The sequence below is a fragment of the Bubalus bubalis genome, chromosome 1, assembly GCF_019923935.1.
Source record: "Bubalus bubalis isolate 160015118507 breed Murrah chromosome 1, NDDB_SH_1, whole genome shotgun sequence".
Taxonomy (NCBI): Eukaryota; Metazoa; Chordata; class Mammalia; order Artiodactyla; family Bovidae; genus Bubalus; species Bubalus bubalis.
Genome location: NC_059157.1, coordinates 7,009,186 through 7,031,880, shown reverse-complemented (window position 1 = coordinate 7,031,880; position 22,695 = coordinate 7,009,186). Strand labels below are relative to the sequence as shown.

Here is a 22,695-nt window from a genome sequence, read left to right as displayed (position 1 = left end):
TAGTGGCAGGTGGGGTGGGGACTCTGCGTCTCTGTGCTGGAGCCTCGTCTCCCCCAGGCCCTGCCCTTCCCAGGGGAGTGTGCTTTCAGGAAGACAGCTGAGTAGGTGGGTAGCAGGTGGTGGGAAAATGAGAATGGGCCTCCAGGGGCTTTTAAACAGGCCGTGGATTCAGCTCTTCCCTCTGCGCTCACACAGTTAAAGCAGGCCGACAACAAGTCTGCCTGGTGATGAGGTGAGTCCTGCTCCCTGCACCCCCCTCAGTCTTTTTCTTAGCCTGGTGGTCCATGCCTGCTTTGGCTTCTGGTTTGGATGCTGTTTCTAACCTTACAGTTCAGTTCAGTTCAGTCGCTCAGTCATGGCTGACTCTTTGTGACCTCATGGCCTGCAGCACACCAGGACTCCCTGTCCATCACCAACTCCCAGAATTTACTCAAACTCATGTCCATTGAGTCAGTGATACCATCCACCATCTCATCCTCTGTTGTCCCCTTCTCCCGCCTTCAATCTTTCCCAGCAACGGGGTCTTTTCCAATGAGTCAGCTCTTCACATCAGTATTGGAGTATTGGAGTTTCAGTTTCAACATCAGTCCTTCCAGCGAATATTCAGGACTAATTTCCTTTAGGATGGACTGGTTGGATCTCCTTGCAGTCTAACCTTTAGAAGATTCTGTTGTCCCAGTTGTTTCTTGGCTGTTTCTGGCCTCTTTCTGCTCTTGAGAGTCTGCCAGTCCCACTTTTCTTTGGTTACCTTTCTTGGCTTTTGGAATATCTATCCGATTAGCTTGTCAAGGGAGGAGGAGCTGGTTGTTCAGTTCAGTTTAGTCGCTCAGTCTTGTCCGACTCTTTGCTACCCTATGAATCGCAGCACGCCGGGCATCCCTGTCCATCACCAACTCCCGGAGTTCACTCAGACTCATGTCCATCAAGTCAGTGATGCCATCCAGCCATCTCATCCTCTGTCGTCCCCTTCTCCTCCTGCCCCCAATCCCTCCCAGCATCAGAGTCTTTTCCAATGAGTCAACTCTTCGCATGAGGTGGCCAAAGTACTGGAGTTTCAGCTTGAGCATCATTCCTTCCAAAGAAATCCCAGGGCTGACCTCCTTTACAATGGACCGGTTGGATCTCCTTGCAGTCCAAGGGACTCTCAAGAGTCTTCTCCAACACCACAGTTCAAAAGCATCAATTCTTCGGTGCTCAGCTTTCTTCACAGTCCAACTCTCACATCCATACATGACCACAGGAAAAACCATAGCCTTGACTAGACGGACCTTTGTTGGCAAAGTAATGTCTGTGCTTTTGAATATGCTATCTAGGTTGGTCATAACTTTCCTTCCAAGGAGTAAGCGTCTTTTAATTTCATGGCTGCAGTCACCATCTGCAGTGATTTTGCAGCCCCCCAAAATAAAGTCCGACACTGTTTCCCCATCTATTTCCCATGAAGTGATGGGACCAGATGCCATGATCTTCGTTTTCTGAATGTTGAGCTTTAAGCCAGCTTTTTCACTCTCCACTTTCACTTTCATCAAGGGGCTTCTTAGTTCCTCTTCACTTTCTGCCATAAGGGTGGTGTCATCTGCATATCTGAGGTTATTGAGATTTCTCCCGGCAATCTTGATTCCAGCTTGTGTTTCTTCCAGTCCAGCATTTCTCATGATGTACTCTGCATAGAAGTTAAATAAACAGGGTGACAATATACAGCCTTGACGTACTCCTTTCCTCTTTGGAACCAGTCTGTTGTTCCATGTCCAGTTCTAACTGTTGCTTCCTGACCTGCATACAGATTTCTCAAGAGGCAGGTCAGGTGGTCTGGTATTCCCATCTCTTTCAGAATTTTCCACAGTTTATTGTGATGCACACAGTCAAAGGCTTTGGCATAGTCAATAAAGCAGAAATAGATGTTTTTTTGGAACTCTCTTGCTTTTTCCATGATCCAGAGGATGTTGGCAATTTGATCTCTGGTTCCTCTGCCTTTTCTAAAACCAGCTTGAACATCAGGAAGTTCACGGTTCGCATATTGCTGAAGCCTGGCTTGGAGAATTTTGAGCATTACTTTACTAGCATGTGAGATGAGTGCAATTGTGCGGTAGTTTGAGCATTCTTTGGCATTGCCTTTCTTTGGGATTGGAATGAAAACTGACCTTTTCCAGTCCTGTGGCCACTGCTGAGTTTTCCAGATTTGCTGGCATATTGAGTGCAGCACTTTCACAGCATCATCTTTCAAGATTTGAAATAGCTCAACTGGAATTCCATCACCTCCACTAGCTTTGTTCGTAGTGATGCTTTCTAAGGCCCACTTGACTTCACATTTCAGGATGTCTGGCTCTAGGTCAGTGATCACACCATCGTGATTATCTGGGTCATGAAGATCTTTTTTGTACAGTTCTTCTGTGTATTCTTGCCATCTCTTCTTAATATCTTCTGCTTCTGTTAGGTCCATACCATTTCTGTCCTTTATCGAGCCCATCTTTGCATGAAATGTTCCCTTGGTATCTCTAATTTTCTTGAAGAGATCTCTAGTCTTTCCCATTCTGTTGTTTTCCTCTATTTCTTTGCATTGGTCGCTGAAGAAGGCTTTCTTATCTCTCCTTGCTATTCTTTGGAACTCTGCATTCAGATGCTTATATCTTTCCTTTTCTCCTTTGCTTTTCACTTCTCTTCTTTTCACAGCTATTTGTAAGGCCTCCCAGACAGCCATTTTGCTTTTGTGCATTTCTTTTCCATGGGGATGGTCTTGATCCCTGTCTCCTGTACAATGTCACGAACCTCATTCCATAGTTCATCAGGCACTCTATCTATCAGATCTAGTCCCTTAAATCTATTTCTCACTTCCACTGTATAATCATAAGGGATTTGATTTAGGTCATACCTGAATGGTCTAGTGGTTTTCCCCACTTTCTTCAATTTAAGTCTGAATTTGGCAATAAGGAGTTCATGATCTGAGCCACAGTCAGCTCCTGGTCTTGTTTTTGTTGACTGTATAGAGCTTCTCCATCTTTGGCTGCAAAGAATATAATCAATCTGATTTCAGTGTTGACCATCTGGTGATGTCCATGTGTAGAGTCTTCTCTTGTGTTGTTGGAAGAGGGTGTTTGTTATGACCAGTGCATTTTCTTGGGAAAACTCTATTAGTCTTTGCCCTGCTTCATTCCGTGTTCCAAGGCCAAATTTGCCTGTTACTCCAGGTGTTTCTTGACTTCCTACTTTTGCATTCCAGTCCCCTATAATGAAAAGGACATCTATTTTGGGCATTATTTCTAAAAGGTCTTGTAGGTCTTTATAGAACCATTCAACTTCAGCTTCTTCAGCATTACTGGTTGGGGCATAGACTTGGATTACTGTGATATTGAATGATTTGCCTTGGAAACGAACAGAGATCATTCTGTCATTTTTGAGATTGCATCCAAGTACTGCATTTTGGACTCTTTTGTTGACCATGATGGCTACTCCATTTCTTCTGAGGGATTCCTGCCCGCAGTAGTGGATATAATGGTTATCTGAGTTAAATTCACCCATTCCAGTCCATTTCAGTTCGCTGATTCCTAGAATGTCGACATTCACTCTTGCCATCTCTTGTTTGACCACTTTCAATTTGCCTTGATTCATGGACCTGACATTCCAGGTTCCTATGCTATATTGCTCTTTACAGCATCGGACCATGCTTCTATCACCAGTCACATCCACAGCTGGGTATTGTTTTTGCATTGGCTCCATCCCTTCATTCTTTCTGGAGTTATTTCTCCACTGATCTCTAGTAGCATATTGGGCACCTACTGACCTGGGGAGTTCCTCTTTCAGTATCCTATCATTTTGCCTTTTCATACTGTTCATGGGGTTCCCAAGGCAAGAATACTGAAGTGGTTCACCATTCCCTTCTCCAGTGGACCACATTCTGTCAGATCTCTCCACCATGACCCGCCCATCTTGGGTTGCCCCACGGGCATGGCTTAGTTTCATTGAGTTAGACAAGGCTGTGGTCCTAGTGTGATTAGATTGACTAGTTTTCTGTGAGTATGGTTTCAGTGTGTCTGCCCTCTGATGCCCTCTTGCAACACCTATCGTCTTACTTGGGTTTCTCTTACCTTGGGCATGGGGTATCTCTTCACGGCTGCTCCAGCAAAACGCAGCCGCTGCTCCTTACGTTGGACGAGGGGTATCTCCTCACTGCCGCCCTTCCTGACCTTCAACATGGGATAGCTCCCCTAGGCCCTCCTCTAGGCTCCTCTAGGCAGGAGCTGGTTGTAGGGAATTGCAAATTACTTGGGCAATTACTTCCTCTCAAACACTGGTGTTTTTTCCACTTGCTTTTGTGTAGGCATATGTCAAATATATTTTTAAAGGGAAAAATGCTACACAAGATAGGATTCGAATTTCTTGCTGTACAGCCTGGCAGGCTGAAGGAATGGATGATTTTGCTTGTTTGTCTTTCAGCTATACAACTTTCTTAATTATAGTGGAAGAGCAAAGTATGTTTGAGTGAACTTCAGTTTAACAGAGGGCAGTATAGGTGGAACAATTACTCATTAAGTCTTTGATTATTTCATTAGTAACTCATTTGTAAGTGAAAGCATCAGAGATATGGTAAACATGTCAGTGAGGAGCCTGGTAGGCTGCAGTCCATGGGGTCGCTAAGAGTCGGACACGCTTCACTTTCACTTTTCACTTTCATGCATTGGAGCAGGAAATGGCAACCCACTCCAGTGTTATTGCCTGGAGAATCCCAGGGACGGTGGGACCTGGTGGGGTTGCACAGAGTTGGACACGACTGAAGCGACTTAGCAGCAGCAGCAGAAATACACATGGGCTTCCCAGGTGGCTGAGTGGTAAAGAATCTTCCTGCCGGTGTGCAAGTTTGGTCCTTGGGTCGGGCAGATCCCCTGGGGGAGGAAATGGCCACCCACTCCAGTATTCTAGCCTGGACCGAGGAGCCTGGTGGGCTACAGTCCCTGGGGTTGAAAAGAGTCGGATATGACTGAGCGACTAAGCACAGCACAGTGTTTCTCTTGTATCTGAAATTGGTAATTATCATCAGCAACATCTTGAGACTTGGATGATATTAGGTGAAAATTGTTTATAAATTTGAAAAGCTGTGTAAAACATAAGGTTGAGATTTTTTTTTTTTTGGTCTTTTCCAATTAAAGGTGGACTGCTAACTTTAAACATAGGTAGGACATGTTTTGGTGACAACATCTTGTAACTGGATCACAAGGCAAAGGTTTGTGTTATTCCTCTTAATAAAACATCTGTGAAGGTGGCTCAGAAATGTGAAGAATCATTGTGTTTCCGAAATAGAAGGGGCCTTAGAGACGCATTTGAATAACTCGGTGTATCAATAGGGGAGCGGAAGTCCAAGACTGAACGTTAATGTGATTGGGTGGCAGTCTCACTAGGGATTCAAGCCTGGATCAGCTGACAGTCCGTTTGCTTAATGTTATTTCATATCCTATGCTGCTTAATGACATTTATGTTTCTAAAATGGCTGTGATAAAGAATGTATATTATTCAGTTAGTAAAACAGAAGAAAAAGTAGTGCTGAGTATTTCAGCTTTTTTGACCTGTAGAAGTTATTGTGGACGTAGGTGGGTGAAGATTTGTAACCCTTGACATGGGAGCAGGGTATGTCAGCTGGGATATGCCAGCTTTAAGAATAGCTCATGTAAGCCGAGTACGTCTTGTTTCAATGGGCAGGTCAGGGGAATGCTGGGTTCTGGGGTTCCCCACAATTGTCAGACTGTGTTGTGCTTAGTTCAAGGGGAGTCCTGGTTAGAGCATCCTTTTAACGGGCCTTTCTCTTCTGTGAGCGTCTGAACGTGCTTTGAACACCACTTCACCTCCAGGCCGTAGCGCAAGTACGCCCTGTGGGCCAGTGCCAGCATTCTCTGGGAGCTTTCTAGGAATGCAGGCTCAGACTCCATCCCAGACCTGCGTGATCTCTATTTTAACAAGATTCCCAGGCAGTTCATATATACAGTAAAGAATGAAAAACACTGGAACTGAGGTTAAGCATGTTGCGTGAGAGGAACCTCTCTTTGGAGAATAGTTCCCAGGCTTTTAGTGGAGAATGTGTGTCAGAAACTTACCTTCCTATAATGTCTTAAAACTGGTGCTTCATCAGTGGCATCTCTTCTTATTTTGTAGCACCACAGTAATGGAGTTCTGTTTTATTTTTTTTTTACTTATCAATAGGATAGGCGGTTTCCCTTTTCTCGACATCCTTACCAACATTTATTATTTGTATTCTTTTTGATGATGAAGGCCATTCTGACAGGTGTGAGGTGATATCTCATTGTGGTTTTGATGTGCATTTCCCTGATGCAGAAATCAGCATTTTAAGATTTGATTTAATTGAAAAATTTAAAATTTTAATTTTATATTAGAATATGGTTGGTTTATAATGTTGTGTGAGTTTCAGGTGTATTGCAAAGTGATTCAGTTATACATATATCCATTTTTCTTTTTATGGCTGCAATGCACAGCTTGTGGGATCATAGTTCCCTGACCAGGAATTAAACCCGGGCCCTCGGCAGTGAAAGCACAGAATCTCAGCCACTGGCCCCCAGGGAAGTCCCCACATATCCATTCTTTTACAGATTCTTTTCCTAAGTAATGGAGTTTTAAAAATCTTATTCTCTGTTGTTTTCCTGAGGTTCAGTTCAGTTCAGTTCAGTCGCTCAGTCGTGTCCAACTCTTTGCAACCCCATGGACTGTAGCCCACCAGGCTCCTCCGTCCATGGGATCTTCCAGGCAATAGTACTGGAGTGGGTTGCCATTTCCTTCTCCAGGGGATCTTCCCAACCCAGGGATCCAACCCAAGTCTCCCTCATTACAGGCAGACGCTTTACCATCTAGGCCATCAGGGAAGCCCTGGTTTCCTGAGGTTCAGTTCAGTTCAGTCGCTCAGTCGTGTCCGACTCTTTGCGACCCCATGAATCGCAGCACGCCAGGCCTCCCTGTCCATCACCAACTCCCGGAGTTCACCCAGACTCATGTCCATCGAGTCAGTGATGCCATCCAGCCATCTCATCCTCTGTCGTCCCCTTCTCCTCCTGCCCCCAATGCCTCCCAGCATCAGAGTCTTTTCCAATGAGTCAACTCTTCGCATGAGGTGGCCAAAGTACTGGAGTTTCAGCTTTAGCATCATTCCTTCCAAAGAACACCCAGGGCTGATCTCCTTCAGAATGGACAGGTTGGATCTCCTTGCAGTCCAAGGGACTCTCAAGAGTCTTCTCCAACACCACAGTTCAAAAGCATCAATTCTTTGGCGCTCAGCCTTCTTCACAGTCCAACTCTCACATCCATACATGACCACAGGAAAAACCATAGCCTTGACTAGACGAACCTCTGTTGGCAAAGTAATGTCTCTGCTTTTCAATATGCTATCTAGTTTGGTCATAACTTTCCTTCCAAGGAGTAAGAGTCTTTTAATTTCATGGCTGCAGTCACCATCTGCAGTGATTTTGGAGCCCCCCAAAATAAAGTCTGACACTGTTTCCACTGTTTCCCTATCTATCTCCCATGAAGTGATGGGACCAGATGCCATGATCTTCGTTTTCTGAACGTTGAGCTTTAAGCCAGCTTTTTCACTCTCCACTTTCACTTTCATCAAGAGGCTTTTTAGTTCCTCTCCACTTTCTGCCATAAGGGTGGTGTCATCTGCATATCTGAGGTTATTGAGATTTCTCCCGGCAATCTTGATTCCAGCTTGTGTTTCTTCCAGTCCAGCATTTCTCATGATGTACTCTGCATAGAAGTTAAATAAGCAAGGTGACAATATACAGCCTTGACGTACTCCTTTTCCTCTTTGGAACCAGTCTGTTGTTCCATGTCCAGTTCTAACTGTTGCTTCCTGACCTGCATACAGATTTCTCAAGAGGCAGGTCAGGTGGTCTGGTATTCCCATCTCTTTCAGAATTTTCCACAGTTTATTGTGATGCACACAGTCAAAGGCTTTGGCATAGTCAATAAAGCAGAAATAGATGTTTTTCTGGAACTCTCTTGCATTTTCCATGATCCAGCGGATGTTCCAATTTGATCTCTGATTCCTCTGCCTTTTCTAAAATCAGCTTGAACATCAGAAACTTCACGGTTCACGTATTGCTGAAGCCTGGCTTGGAGAATTTTGAGCATTACTTTACTAGCATGTGCTGCTGCTGCTGCTAGGTCACTTCAGTCGTGTCTGACTCTGTGCGACCCCATAGACGGCAGCCCACCAGACTCCCCCGTCTCCGGGATTCTCCAGGCAAGAACACTGGAGTGGGTTGCCATTTCCTTCTCCAATGCATGAAAGTGAAAAGTGAAAGTGAAGTCGCTCAGTCATGTCTGAGTCCTAGCGACCCCATGGACTGCAACCCACCAGGCCCCTCCATCCATGGGATTTTCCAGGCAAGAGTACTGGAGTGGGGTGCCATTGCCTTCTCCGTACTAGCATGTGAGATGAGTGCAACTGTGCGGTAGTTTGAGCATTCTTTGGCATTGCCTTTCTTTGGGATTGGAATGAAAACTGACCTTTTCCAGTCCTGTGGCCACTGCTGAGTTTTCCAGATTTGCTGGCATATTGAGTGCAGCACTTTCACAGCATCATCTTTCAAGATTTGAAATAGCTCAACTGGAATTCCATCACCTCCACTAGCTTTGTTCGTAGTGATGCTTTCTAAGGCCCACTTGACTTCACATTTCAGGATGTCTGGCTCTAGGTCAGTGATCACACCATCGTGATTATCTGGGTCATGAAGATCTTTTTTGTACAGTTCTTCTGTGTATTCTTGCCATCTCTTCTTAATATCTTCTGCTTCTGTTAGGTCCATACTATTTCTGTCCTTTATCGAGCCCATCTTTGCATGAAATGTTCCCTTGGTATCTCTAATTTTCTTGAAGAGATCTCTAGTCTTTCCCATTCTGTTGTTTTCCTCTATTTCTTTGCATTGGTCGCTGAAGAAGGCTTTCTTATCTCTCCTTGCTATTCTTTGGAACTCTGCATTCAGATGCTTATATCTTTCCTTTTCTCCTTTGCTTTTCGCTTCTCTTCTTTTCACAGCTATTAGTAAGGCCTCCCCAGACAGCCATTTTGCTTTTGTGCATTTCTTTTCCATGGGAATGGTCTTGATCCCTGTCTCCTGTACAATGTCACAAACCTCAGTCCATAGTTCACCAGGCATTCTATCAGATCTAGTCCCTTAAATCTATTTCTCACTTCCAGTGTATAATCATAAGGGATTTGATTTAGGTCATACCTGAATGGTCTAGTGGTTTTCCCTACTTTCTTCAGTTTCAGTCTGAATTTGGCAATAAGGAGTTCATGGTCTGAGCCACAGTCAGCTCCTGGTCTTGTGTTTGCTGACTGTATAGAGCTTCTCCATCTTTGGCTGCGAAGAATATAATCAATCTGATTTCGGTGTTGACCATCTGGTGATGTTCATGTATAGAGTCTTCTCTTGTGTTGTTGGAAGAGGGTGTTTGTTATGACCAGTGCATTTTCTTGGCAAAACTCTATTAGTCTTTGCCCTGCTTCATTGCATATCCCAAGGCCCCAAATCCAAGCTATTGATAGTATTTCTTCTCCGGTTTCCCCCGTTCCAACACACCACCCAGTTGCTCAAGCCAGCTTCCTGGGTATCATTCTCTGGGCCACGGGTTCTCGATTCAGGATCTGAATCTGGGGCCCACAGTTTACTAGCTGTGTCACCTTGGACATGAGACTCACCCACTCGTGGGCTCCCTTTCTGTGCCCGTGAGGCTGGGATGGCAGAGTGCCCATCCGACAGGACCAACCTGCGCGTTACACGAGACGCCTCATGTTCTGCATGGGGACAGCCTGGCCTGGAGTGAGTGGTTAGTCCATGTTAGCCCTTACGGTTATGCTTGGTTTCCTCCTTTCCCTTATTCCTTAAACCCAATTTATCAGAAAGTTTACATAGGTTCTTCCTTTAAAATATGTTTCACATTTATGTACTTCTGTTTCCATTGCCATTATCTGGCTTGAAGCTTTCATAAATTCTAGTTTATACTTCCAACTGGTGTCTCTGATTCCTCTTGACTTACTCCAATCTATTTCCCTTATTCAGTCGTATCTGGCTCTTTGTGACCCCATGGACTGCAGCACGCCAGGCTTCCCTGTCCTTCACTATCTCCCAGAGTTTGCTCAAACTCGTGTCCACTAAGTCGGTGATCTACTTCAACCATGTCATCCTCTATCACCCCATTCTCCTCCTGCCCTTAATATTTCCCAGCATCAGGGTCTTTTCCAGTGAGTTGATTCTTCATATCAGGTGCCAAAGTATTGGAGCTTCAGCTTCCGCATCAGTCTTTCCAATGAATATTCAGAGTTGATTTCCTTTAGGGTTGACTGGTTTGATATCCCTGCAATCCAAGGGACTCTCAAGAGTGTTCTCTAGCACCACAGTTCAAAAGCATCAATTCTTTAGCATTCAGCCGTCTTTATGGTCCAACTCTCATATCTGTACATGACTACTGGAAAAGCCATAGCTTTGACTATACGAACCTTTGTTGGCAAAGTGATGGAAAAATTTCCCGTATAACAACCATATAATTTTTTTAAAGTGTAAATGAATGACCTTTTGAAGATGTTAATGAACCACCATAGGTTTAAAACCATCCAGTGACTTCCTTTCGAGCCTTTCCTTGGCCGGCGCGTCCTGAGGTTTCGGCCCCTGCCTCCTCTTCAGCGTTTGCTCCTCGGGCACCGTTCCCTGGTCCATCTCTGCTCTTGCGCGTGTGGCCGCTGCTCTGTGACGACATCGGCCCCTCAGTTGTTGGGGTGACCTGGTGCTGTCATCCTAGAGACCGCTGTGTGTGACCCTCCCTCTGCCTGCATGTGTGTTTCTGTCCTTTCCCAGCTCTCATCCTTCTCGTATCTGCAGGTATTGGTTCCTCAGTGAGCCTTTTCTAACCACCCCGCCTAAATTAGGCCACCAGGTTCCTCCTTTATCAGCCTGAAGCTCCCTGAACACATCAAAAAGTTAATATTGCCTGTCCACTGGGGAAAAGGATAATTAACAGCCTGTGGTTATAAAACATGCCATTCCAAGAGGAGTGTGCACCTTTTCCAGAAAGAATAATTTTACATGTTGTGAACATTAAGTGATTATAGAGCTATTTTAAGAAACTGCTATCTTGAAACTGTTCAAGAAGGTCTTTGATATTGGTATTCAAGGACAGCTGTCCACTGAACCTGTCTGCAGAGGGTGAAGGTGCGTGCTAAGTCGCTCAGTTTTGTCCAGCTCTTTTCGACTGCATGGACTGTAGCTCGCCAGACTCCTTTGTCCATGGGATTCTCCAGGCAAGAATACTGGAGTGGGTTGCCATTTCCTCCTCCAGGGGATCTTCCCACAGAAGCTGAGGAGATATTCATAACCTAGCCACGGGCCTCCTCACTGCTATCAATCATTTCTGCTCCAAAAGATAAAACGGACATCATGAAACTCCCCTCTTTGAAGTAGCTGCCTGGTTTCTGATAAAACTCTTCATGCTTCTCTCTCCGAAAGTGAGTGGTCAGTTGCTGCTCGGACACGAGAAGGAAGATGTCTCAGAATTAGAAGACAGAGGTCAAGTGTGATAATATCTGTATCCTGGTTAATTTTTGAGTTCAGAGTGAAGAGGCAGAAAGATGACTCCCTGGTTGGCCTCAGTCTCATTTCTTTGTGTTTTGAAATTGCTACCTTATTACTTATTTTTCATTAATTCTAGACCAGAGAAAGGAGGCTTTCCTGAGTTTTGGCAGATGCTTAAAGCAGCCAGGAAGAGAGTGATGGGAATTGAGAATCATGATGTGAACCACTTTCAGTCACCTTGTAGTTTTTCTTTCAAATGAGGGACATTTAGGATTCCAGAGAACACGGGGACAGATGCTTAAATTTAGGATAACAAGTGTAAGTGGGATGCTTGGTACTCCTGTTTGCCTAAATTTAGGCAAAAAAGACCTAAATGTGGTTGCGTTTGGGGAAAGACTACTTTTTGTTGACATACTTTAGCAGAACCCATTCACAGAAATATTCCTGCTATGGGCTGTGGGTGATGATAATCATTTGGAAAATGATGTGCCTAAAAATAAAATATAGTTTTCTCATTGCAAAAAAGTTATTAACAACATATACTTAATAAAAAAAATTCTACCATAACTGTGCCCTCCCAATCAAGCCCAGACTTTGCAAGTTTCTCTTGTTCCCCTATAGATGTTTATATGTTTCTCTTTTTATATGGTTGTAACCTTGCTTGTGTTCTGATTTATGTCCAGTTATGTTTTTTCATGTTTCATTTTTAATGGCCACATAGTATTCTATCCTGTGGATCTGTTGTAACCATTCTCTTGTTGGTTGATTTGCTTTGCGATGTATTTTGTATGATGTATTTTTAATGATGTCTTTGTTTTGCTCTGATTTTGCAGGCAGAGACATTTGTTTGGGTTAACAATGCATCAGCACATTCCCAGAGTGTTGCCAAGGCCAAATATGAATTTTTATTTGGCAGATCTGAAGAGAAAACTCCAGATACTAGTAAGTGTTTCCCTGCCTTCCTTTTTCAGGTTAACAGATAGGAAGAGATATTAAAATTTCAAATCTCACAAACTGAGAATTCGTCAAACCTAGAAGTGACTTGAAATTACCTACCCCAGGCTACTAGAATCACGTCCTGTATTTCTGAATTCTACACTTCGAAAGATGTAGAATTATTTGATGAATAATGAAAGCAAACAGGTTTCACAGAGGCGGGAAGGCAGTGGTGCAGATGGAGAGGTGCTCACTCAGTCATCGATGGAGAGGTATTAGTCCTGGGAGCGAGGCAGGGACGGAGTACTGCGTGCAGTTCAGACCCGGGCTCTTGAAATCGACTTCTTCAGTGTGAACTTAGCCTGTAACTTATGAGATGCATGGCCCTGCGTGAGTTGTCTAAGCTCTTTTTGCCTCAGTTTTCTCAACTGTCAAATGGGATTATAGTGATACATATCTCAGAATCCTTCTGAGGATTAAGTAGATTGATGTATGTAAAGGTCTCAGAACCATGCTTGACATGTAATAAATGCTTTATGAGTGTTTGCTGCCATTATTATTTATTGTGATCATCGTCATATTCCTGACCTTTGAAGCTGATGTTTAGAGAAAGTATAGTCCTTACTCTCCTCAGCTCCATCACTGTCTGATACTGATTTCCGTTTTGGGTAGACAGGGAATCTGACCTTATGTAGCTATTGTTCAGTTGAAGAAGTCAGATGATAGCTGTTCATTTTGACTTATATGTTAGATAAGATTATATAATGGGCTCCATAATATCTGGGGATAGCAAGAATGCAGTATATATTAATAATTTACCTTTTACCTTAATAATGAATATTTCTTAGATATTTCAGTAGTTGGAGACTCTTAATGAAGTCTTAAACAGCTAAATTATTAAAATATTCTTTTATTTTGTAGCATAAATACTGTTCTAAGCTTGAGGTTTGGGATACTTAATCATTTATTCATTATTTCTCAGATGGGAAATACTTATTGTGATCGCCCCAAAACTATTTAAAACTCCTTTTTGGCATAGCCTTAACTTTGTGATTTTTGTGCTGACTAAACTTTTTTTCTTTTTAGCTTTGATAAAACATGATTTTTACTTCACTATATAAAGGTGAAGTCAGAGCTCTACATAGTCCTTTGACCTATTGGTGGGTGAGTTTGGGTCTTCGTTACTCATAGGTTTTGAGTAGTTTTCCCAGTTTACCACAGGTGAATCAAAATGACATTTTAAACCTTCTGTTCCTTTTGCCTTGGTAAAAATGGTTGGTATTGTTAATTTCTAGTGTGATGTTATTTTGCAGGGGTATTAGTGTGCATGCATTTATTAAACAAATCTATGTAATGAACACTTCTTATGTGCTACTCACCTGTGCTGGGGACTGTCAGGGTGCAGAGAAATAGAAGAGAGTCCTTGCCCCCTGGGGGCTAATTGTTTGGTCAGAGCAAGGCAGTAATCACTTCAGCTGTGCTGGTGAAGGCTTCCTGGAATAGGTGGAAGCTGCACTGTTCTCCAAGCATGACTAGTATTCTGGTTAACTGAGGTTTGGGGGAGGGCATTTCAGACTGGGGGAATGATGTGAAGGGTGTGGTGGCAGAAAACACAGATTGTTTTCGAAACAGGGAGGAAACTGGCCAGGTTGGTTTGCAAAGCTTATCAGTGAGAGAGAGATTTAGAAAAATAACCATTTAGAGACGGGCAGAATCATGGAGAGTGAAGAGTTTGCATTTCATTTTGGTATGCAGAGACAAAGTGCCAAGTACTGTTTTAGAGAGATAAATCCAGATAATTGATCTGGAAATTGGAAGGGGCAGCAGAAATTGTTGCTTATTGTAGCAGGGGTATAAGATGCAAGTTTATGTTGACTTTTGAAAAGTACTTTTAAAAATCTTCAGAAAGAAATGGCATATTTTTATCACTTCAAGAATACTCTTGAAGTTTCTTTATATTGACCATTCATCTATCATTGAAACATGGCCCAGACTCAAAAGACCTAGGGGGGCTTCCCTGGTGGTCCAGTGGTTGAGACTCTACCTGCCAATGCATGGGACATGGATTCCATCTCTGGTCTGGGAAGATCCCACATGCTGCCGAGTTGCTAAGCCCGTGCCCCACAACTACTGAGCTTACATGCTGCCGCTCCTGAAGCCCACGCCCCCTAGAGCCCAAGCTCTGCAACGAGAGCAGCCGCTGCAGCAAGACGGCTGTGCACCACAGCTGGAGAGTAGCCCCTGCTTGCAGCAGAGACAGCCCAGAGCAGACATAAATAAATTAAAACATTATTTAAAAAAAGACCATAGGGAAAGGTAGTAGACAGAATAAGACAGTGATTTTATTTGAATTTGATTGATAGGCATACTTTTTCCCACTTGTTTTTGTTTTTCCAAGTGGATTAAATAAGTGGCTGAAACTAAGTGCTGCAGAAGCAGCCTGCTGGGGAAACGGAAACGCTGACAGTGCCTGCTGAATGCATCCTCAGTATCCGTCAGGTGGTGGCCGGTAGTGATGCAGCCAGGTCAGGGGCGGTCTGTTGGTCCAGGACCCCAGTGAGGCCCGAGGGACGTGTCCCTGCTCTAGAACAGGAGGCTTAGGCTACTTGTCACTCAGCCGGGAGTTCACATGGGCTGAGGGTGGGAGGGTCCAGAGAAGACAGTTTAAGACGGTTTGCACAGTGTTGCTTATTGCAGGGGTTTTGCATCTGTGACAAGAGTTTAGGGTGTTGGATGGGGTATGGGAGAACGTGTGAACAGTGGGAGGAGTCCCTTGGCTGGGAATGAAGATCTGGATTCTGTGATATGTTTATCAATATAGTGAAAGAAGAGAGTCGATCTTGCTTCTCTGGTCTGTTCCCTGTTGCTTTCTGGGAGTTGTCACAACTTCATGAACTTTTCAAGGGCGAGTCCAGAGTTGATGACTGCTGAGAGGCTTTGGGCTACACGTGACATCCTTTGTGCTGTGGCTTAATGAGGGGCTGGGGGTGGGGGGGGGTCACCCCAGAAGTTGCCTTGCTTGTATTCCCATCAGCTGTTGGGATATTTGTGGAGCTGCACTGAGCTGCAAGGAGAGAAAAAAGAGGTGGCACACGAGCCCCCCCGCGCCTCCCAGGCTTCCCCGGTGTCGCTCGTCTGCTCTTACTGGATGCAGGGTCTTCTCTCAGCCAGTCACACGGGGTCCACTCTGACAGGAGGGGCTTCATTTTTGGAAAGTACATTCTTTGAAGTGTTCCTGAAGTGGTATCAGATGGCTGAGGTCAGTCAGTCTTTTGGGGGAAAGCCAGAGGGAGGAAATGCTTGAGAAGGTCTTTGAAGAAAAGTGAGACTGTTCTTGGCCTGGGGGAGGACAGGTGACTCGTGGAAGCATATGAGGAAGTGAGGGGCCTGTGAGATGCTGAGAGCTGAAGTGTCCAGCAGTTAGGAGGTGACCGAAAGCAGTAAAATAGAGACATAGATGTGTGTGTGTTTAGATATCTCTGTCTGCGGGTATCAGATATGGGTGTGTGTGTATGTATAAACTTGTTTAGGTCAACAGTATGATCTTAAATGATCATAATGACTGTTGAAATCACTCGGGGTAGATGGCTGCTGACCTCTACATATTGGGTTTGCCTGCCCTGTGTCCCTCCCCACCTGGCACCCACTTTGGACTTTTGTCACCGTGACAGGACAGTAACTGGGTCTCTCAAGCTAAAACTCAGTATGTATTTACTGCTAAGTGAGGATGTTTTTATGGGCGGTGGGTGGGGGGAGGTATTTAATTCAAGGACTAGCATGCCTTGAGCAACAAGGTACGGTTTAAAAAATGTGAGGGCTTCCCAAGTAGCTCAAATGGTAAACAATCTGCCTGCAATGTGGAAGACCTGGGTTCAAGCCCTCCATCAGGAAGATCCCCTGGAGAAGGGAATGGCAACCCACTCCAGTATCCTTGCCTGGAAAATCCCATGGACAGAGGAGCCCGGCGGGCTACAGTCCATGCAGTCGCACAGAGTTGGACATGACTGAAGTGACTAACACACACACACACACACACACACAGAGAATGTGATGAAATTAGGGACCCAGCTGCCACTGTTTACCCGCTTCTTTGGACTCCAGCATTAGGTGTGAGTGAGGCTGGGGGGCTGCTCAGGATGGCAGCCGGCCTGGCCAGCTGGAGCTGGACCTGGTGCTCCTTTGTTCCTTCTCAGGCTGTCCTGCACCCAAGGGTGCGACAGGTTCTTTGGCACAAGTGATCTTGAAAGTCACTCAATCGTGTTCAACTCTTTGTGACCCCACGACTATACAGTCCATGGAATTCTCCAGGCCAGAATACTGGAGTGGGTTAGCCTTTCTCTTCTCCAGGGGTCTTCCCAGCCCAGGGATCAAACCCAGGTCTTCCACATTGCAGGCGGATTCTTTACCAGCTGAGTCACCAGGGAAGCACAAGAATACTGGAGTGGATAGCTTATCCCTTCTCCAGGGGATCTTCCCAGCCCAGGAATAAAACCTAGGTCTCCCACATTGCAGGCAGATTCTTTACCAGCTGAGCCACCAGGGAAGCCCTTGAAGATCTTGAAAGGTGGACCATATTTTGATATCATTTTACCCTAATTATGGATACGTCATGGCAGATTTCTAGGTTTTTCTTCAATTAGTTTATATATATATATATATATATATATATTTTTTTTTTTTTTTTCCCTGAAAGCTTGGAAAGAAGTTGAAGTACAAAGCTGTAGGTCTGCGTTCTGTTACTAGTTAAACAACACCTCCCTCTGCTGGATAGAGTGTGTAACACATTTTAGTGGCAGTTCTCTAATTGTCAAGTGCTGTTTGCTTTTCCTGCTACAGATTTCCTTCAGACTTGTTCTGGAGGTCAATTAGGATGCCTTTGTTCTTTCTGCTTAATCTAATCTGAAGGTTTATAAAAATTCCAGTGGTGTACAAATATACCTTAAATCTGTGGTATTTTAATCTCATTATGATGTTACGAAATTAAAGATTTGGAATTTTCATGGTAAAAACATTCATGTTTTTGAAATAGACATATTAACCAGCTATATTCTCAGATAAACATGCTCTGATAATAAAAATGCTTGAATATAAGGTGCATTAAATAATATATGAAAGGTAGTCTGGTCTTTTTTTCCTCATATATAAATTTTGCAAAAAGTTTTGAAGAACTCAGTACTATTGCCATAATTGAAAGACTAATATGGAAGATCCTAAATTGGCTGTTTCTGATAACTTTTTAATTGTTGCCTTGTTTTGTCCTGTGTTAAATTATGACTGAAAAAGTGAATGGGATATTTTCCTTAATTTTTTGGTTCAGTCTTGAGTTGGGTGTTTTATATGTGTATGTTGTGCGTGTGCTCAGTCACTCATTCCTGTCTGACTATTTGTGACTCCATGGACTGTAGCCATGCTGCTCTTTCCATGAGATTTCCCAGGCAAGAATACTGGAATGGGTTGCCATTTCCTTCTCCAGGGGATCTTACTGACCCAGGGATCGAACCTACATCTCCTGCATTGGCAGGTGGATTCTTTACCCCCAGAGCCACCTGGGAACACACACCTATTATATAAAAGATACTCTGCGAGGAAATTTTTGTGTTGGTTGTTCTTTAACCCTCCAAAGAGTCCTCTGATGCTAGTTCTCCAACCCCTTTATTTCACAGATGGGGCTCAATGAGGTTTAAATAATTTAACCTCAAGTAACATGTAAATCATGGAACTGGCATGTCCGTTGATGAAAAGACCATGTCTTCCCACCCCATCCTATAGCATCACAAAGAATCAGAGTATGATGCCCCTGTACCCCAATTGCTAGCCTACTGATTTCAGATGAAAGTGGATTGTGATTCTGACTTTGTTATTAATCAGTAGTATGATATTGAGTAACTGACTCTTCTGGCTTCACTGTTTAAAAATCTTTAAACCATGGTCTTTGTGTTTCCCTGAGCACTGGGAAATGAAGTGATGGTGGTATGAATCCCTGCCCTACTCCAGTTAACGAAAGGCACCCCCTCTTTTTAAAAATATGTATATTTTTGGCTGCGCTGGGTCTTCGTTGCTGTGCGAAGGCTTCCTCTGGTTGCAGTAAAGGAGGCTGCTCTCTAGTTGCAGCGCTTGGGCTTCTCGTTGCGGAGCACCGGCTCTAGAGCGCAGGCTTCCATAATTGTGGCACACTGGCTTAGTTGCCCCACAGCATATGGAATCTTCCCTGACCAGGGATAGCACCCATGTCCCCTGCACTGGCCGGTGGATTCTTAAATCACCGGACCACAGGGAAGTCCAGCACCCTCTCTTTTATCTGTTTTACATATTGAGCTTCTGTCGTGACATCATTTTGAAGGCACAGTTTTTCTGCTTAAAAAAATGAAGCTGTTGGTCGATAGGATTTCCCGCTCATTCTTTCTTTAGGGACGTAGATCAGCACAACAGCTCCTTGTAGTTTTCCTCTGGCAGGGAAAGCAGGCGTGGCCTGAAGCACCAGATTGCTTAGTACCTGCTCCTTTTGCTTGGCAGCATCAGGGCAATGAAGTTGGAGGAAAGCAGACTCTAGATGGGCAGGGTACTGAAGTGTCTACATTTTTTACCCACTGTAATCAGAACACCCAGCCTGCCTCCTTTCCTTGCAGTGTAATTTTCAACAACCCACTTCCCACATTTCAGCAGAGGGAAATTAAAATGCGAGGAAGATGACAGAAGTAAAAAATACATAAAACACTGAAACATAAATTAAAATTGCTATTTGCATTCAACATTGTAAAATTAGAGGTTTCTTGGCAAGATGCAGGGTAACAGTGAGCAAGACCCGGCACCCTTTTCCATGGCTGCCTTGTCTGTGCCTCCCCCAAACATTGCTTTTCCTTATGCTCTTCATATATTGCAGTGTGCCGTCAGGCTTGGTTCACTGATAAGACAGTGGTGTCCTTGAGGCCAGGTCAACTCTTAAACTTTTATTTCAGTGCATCAGAGACATTGCAAACTATTTAAAAAATGTTTCTGTTGGTTAAAAAGGGAGTAGAGACCAACACTTTGGCCACCTCATGAGAAGAGTTGACTCATTGGAAAAGACCCTGATGCTGGGAGGGATTGGGGGAAGGAGGAGAAGGGGCCGACAGAGGATGAGATGGCTGGATGGCATCACCGACTCGATGGACATGAGTTTGGGTGAACTCCGCGAGTTGGTGATGGACAGGGAGGCCTGGCGTGCTGCGATTCATGGGGTCGCAAAGAATAGGACACGACTGAGCGACTGAACTGAACTGAACTGAACTGAACTGAGGGACCACTCAGCGCATAGCCCAGCTGTACCGGGAAAAGCAGTTTAGAGAGCTACCCATTCCAATGACGGATTGTTAAACATCTTAAGTATGGTCCCTCAGCTGTCCCTGGAACAGCTGTGTGGTGAACTCTGAGTTAGTCCTGTCAAAATGAATACAATTGAGATTGAGACCCTGTTTTCATTTTCTGGTTAAAGAAAGAAAAAATGATTAGAGACTTTGTGGTGGTGGGAAGTTCCCCAGCATTCTTTGGGAGCTGAGATTTGTATAGGTTTGGTTCTTATATCTAGATATAGTGGGGGAGAAGAGGAGGGGCAGGAAATGAGTTTTTCTTGTTTAATACATTTGGTTAATTTCTACAAATAGTTACTGAGTATTTGCTATGTACTCGACACTGCTAATCGTTGATTATGAAAAGCTAATGAACTTTACAGGCAAGATAACATTCATACTTGGAGCCATTAAATAAAAGATGATGTGTGATTGAGTGCCAGATAGTTGGTGTGAATCTCACGAGCCAGTGACCAACTCCAGGCTAATGATCCTGCATGGAGACAGACATAGGTTCTTATCAGGGGACAGACTGTTAAGGGCAGGAGCAGCCTGGGAGGTCAGGGGTGTGTGGTCCTCCTACTGTGTACAGTAGAGGGAGAGCGCAGCAGGGCGTGACGGCGCGCGCAGAGGCTTCTGGGAGGGACGGTCCTTCATTCTGTGCCTTGGTGACGGCGCGCGCAGAGGCTTCTGGGAGGGACGGTCCTTCATTCTGTGCCTTGGTGACGGCGCGCGCAGAGGCTTCTGGGAGGGACGGTCCTTCATTCTGTGCCTTGGTGACGGCGCGCGCAGAGGCTTCTGGGAGGGAGGCGCGTTCATTCTGTGGCTTACAGGTTAGCCAGTGTTTGAATATATGGAAAGAATGGGGAGGATGTTCTGTTCTGGGAGGAGATTAGAGTGAAGTTGTGGAGGACGGCGGAAAGGGGCTCGGATAAAGTGGATTAAGCGGTGATCGTGAAAGTGAAACTCGCTCATTCGTGTCCAGCTCTTTATGACCCCACAGACTCTACAGTCCATGGAATTTTCCAGGCCAGAATACTGGAGTGGGTAGCCTTTCCCTTCTCCAGGGGATCTTCCCAACCCAGGGATGGATCCCAGGTCTCCCGCATTGCCAGCGGATTCTTTACCAGTTGAGCCACAGGGGAAGCCCCAGAATACTGGAATGAGTGGCCTATCCCTTCTCCAGGGGATCTTCCCGACCCAGGAATTGAATCGGGCTCTCCTGCATTGCAGGCGGAACTGTGATCCTGAAAGGCCTTAAATAAGTTCAGCAAGTCACCGCCACTGAAAGTGTTTATTTTGAGAAGCTCTATATAACCCCTGTCAACTTGACTGATGACCTCTTTCTTTGGTGGGGGGTCTCCACTGTACCTTACAGTCTGTCTCTGTCATTGAACTAGTGATTCTGAAAGGCTCAAGTTTATGTACAGGTTTTTCTTTGACTAAATGTTACTGAGATCATACCTGGTTACCTTGATTGGAAACTGGTTGTTCTGGCAATTCCAAATTCATAAATTTACCTATTCAGAGTGGGTTATTATCTCTACAGACAGTTTGATTTTAACCATTTTATAGTGTAATAGTAATGGTGTTACTGAGCCCAGGCTCGCTCCGCTCGATGCACGACAGGCCAATGGAGAGGAGGTGTTGAAGCAAAGAGACTTTAATCAGAGAGCAGCTGACTGAGAAGACGGCACGTTAGCGCCTCAAAATAACCATCTTATTGGGGTCTGGATGTCAGGTTCTTTTATAGATCAGACGGAAAGAAGCAATGAGGAATTAAAGTCGGAAGGCAGAATAGAGAGGAAGAGGCAGTGGGGAGGTAAAGTGAAAGGGTCTTCAGTCTTGCAAAACATCTCCAAGAGAATGGCCTGCCTTTGAAAAGGGTGTGTTAATCTCTTCTATTCACAGGTTGGTAGGGACAAGCTATCTCTGAGCTGAAGAAAGGCTAAAACTTTAGTTTACAGTCAAGCAGACGGGCAGGATCCTCCAGGCAACGCATTAAGTATGATTATAATAATAAAAGCAGCCAAAAGCAAGTTGAAACAGTTTACAACATGGAGTCAGAATTGAATTGCCTTCCTCCCTGCATCAATAGGGCGTAGCTGAGTGCAGACCTAAGAACCGCCATTGGTATGTGTCTTTAACCTCCCTCCCCGCCCCGCCCCACCGCCCGCCCCTTACCAGGTAACACTTAACCTATACATGCTGCTCAGTCCTGTCCGACTCTTTGCCACTCCATGGACAGTATCCTCCCAGGCTCCTCTGTCCACGGGATTCTCCAGGCTAGAATCCTGTATCAGGTTGCCATTTCCTTTTCCAGAGGAGCTTCCCGACCCAGGGATCGAACCTGCATCTCCTATGCCTCCTGCACTGGCAGGCAGATTCTTTACCATTGAGCCACCTGGGAGCCCCAGGCATTTTATGTTAGGTCTTAAAATTTAGGTTTTTGTGACATCTTGCTCTCATTGTCGTGTGCTGAGTGCAAAAGATATAAAAATTAAATCCGATTTAGCAAAGCATTTAACAGATTAGTCTTACTTAAAAGGGAATTACAGTTCAGCAGCTATGTATCATTTATATTATTTACCGTGTGTGTGTGTGTGTGTTACTCCATTGGTGTTTATTTTAAGAACTCATTTTTATTTACGAATTTAAATTTTAAAGAGACATTTTATAATTAGTTGCTCCTGCTGATTTTCTCAGCATGGGTGTTTTAGGAGGTGGAATTGCCGCTTCTGCTGTGCAGGGTCTTGTGGTAACGTGTGTGGCTCCTCCTGAGTGATGTGTGTCTAGTCACCACGCTTTTCTTGCAAGCAGTGAAGTGAAATGAAATCTCTTGTCATTTCTGTCATCTCCCCTCTCTCCTC

At 44.5% G+C, this 22,695-nt stretch overlaps 1 protein-coding gene across 6 annotated transcripts in view; it reads left to right on the top strand.

Moving 5' to 3' along the window:
* The window catches only part of PSD3 (pleckstrin and Sec7 domain containing 3), a 610,137-nt gene that overhangs the window by 238,689 nt on the left and 348,753 nt on the right, over positions 1–22,695 (top strand). For 5 of the 6 annotated variants that reach the window (XM_044925847.2, XM_025293130.3, XM_044925868.2 and 2 more), the window contains one exon: positions 12,398–12,506. The exons of the other annotated variant lie outside the window; for it this stretch is intronic. In XM_044925847.2, the coding sequence (XP_044781782.2) occupies positions 12,398–12,506 (109 nt within the window). The remainder of the gene's footprint in view (positions 1–12,397; positions 12,507–22,695) is intronic. 6 annotated transcript variants of the gene reach the window in all.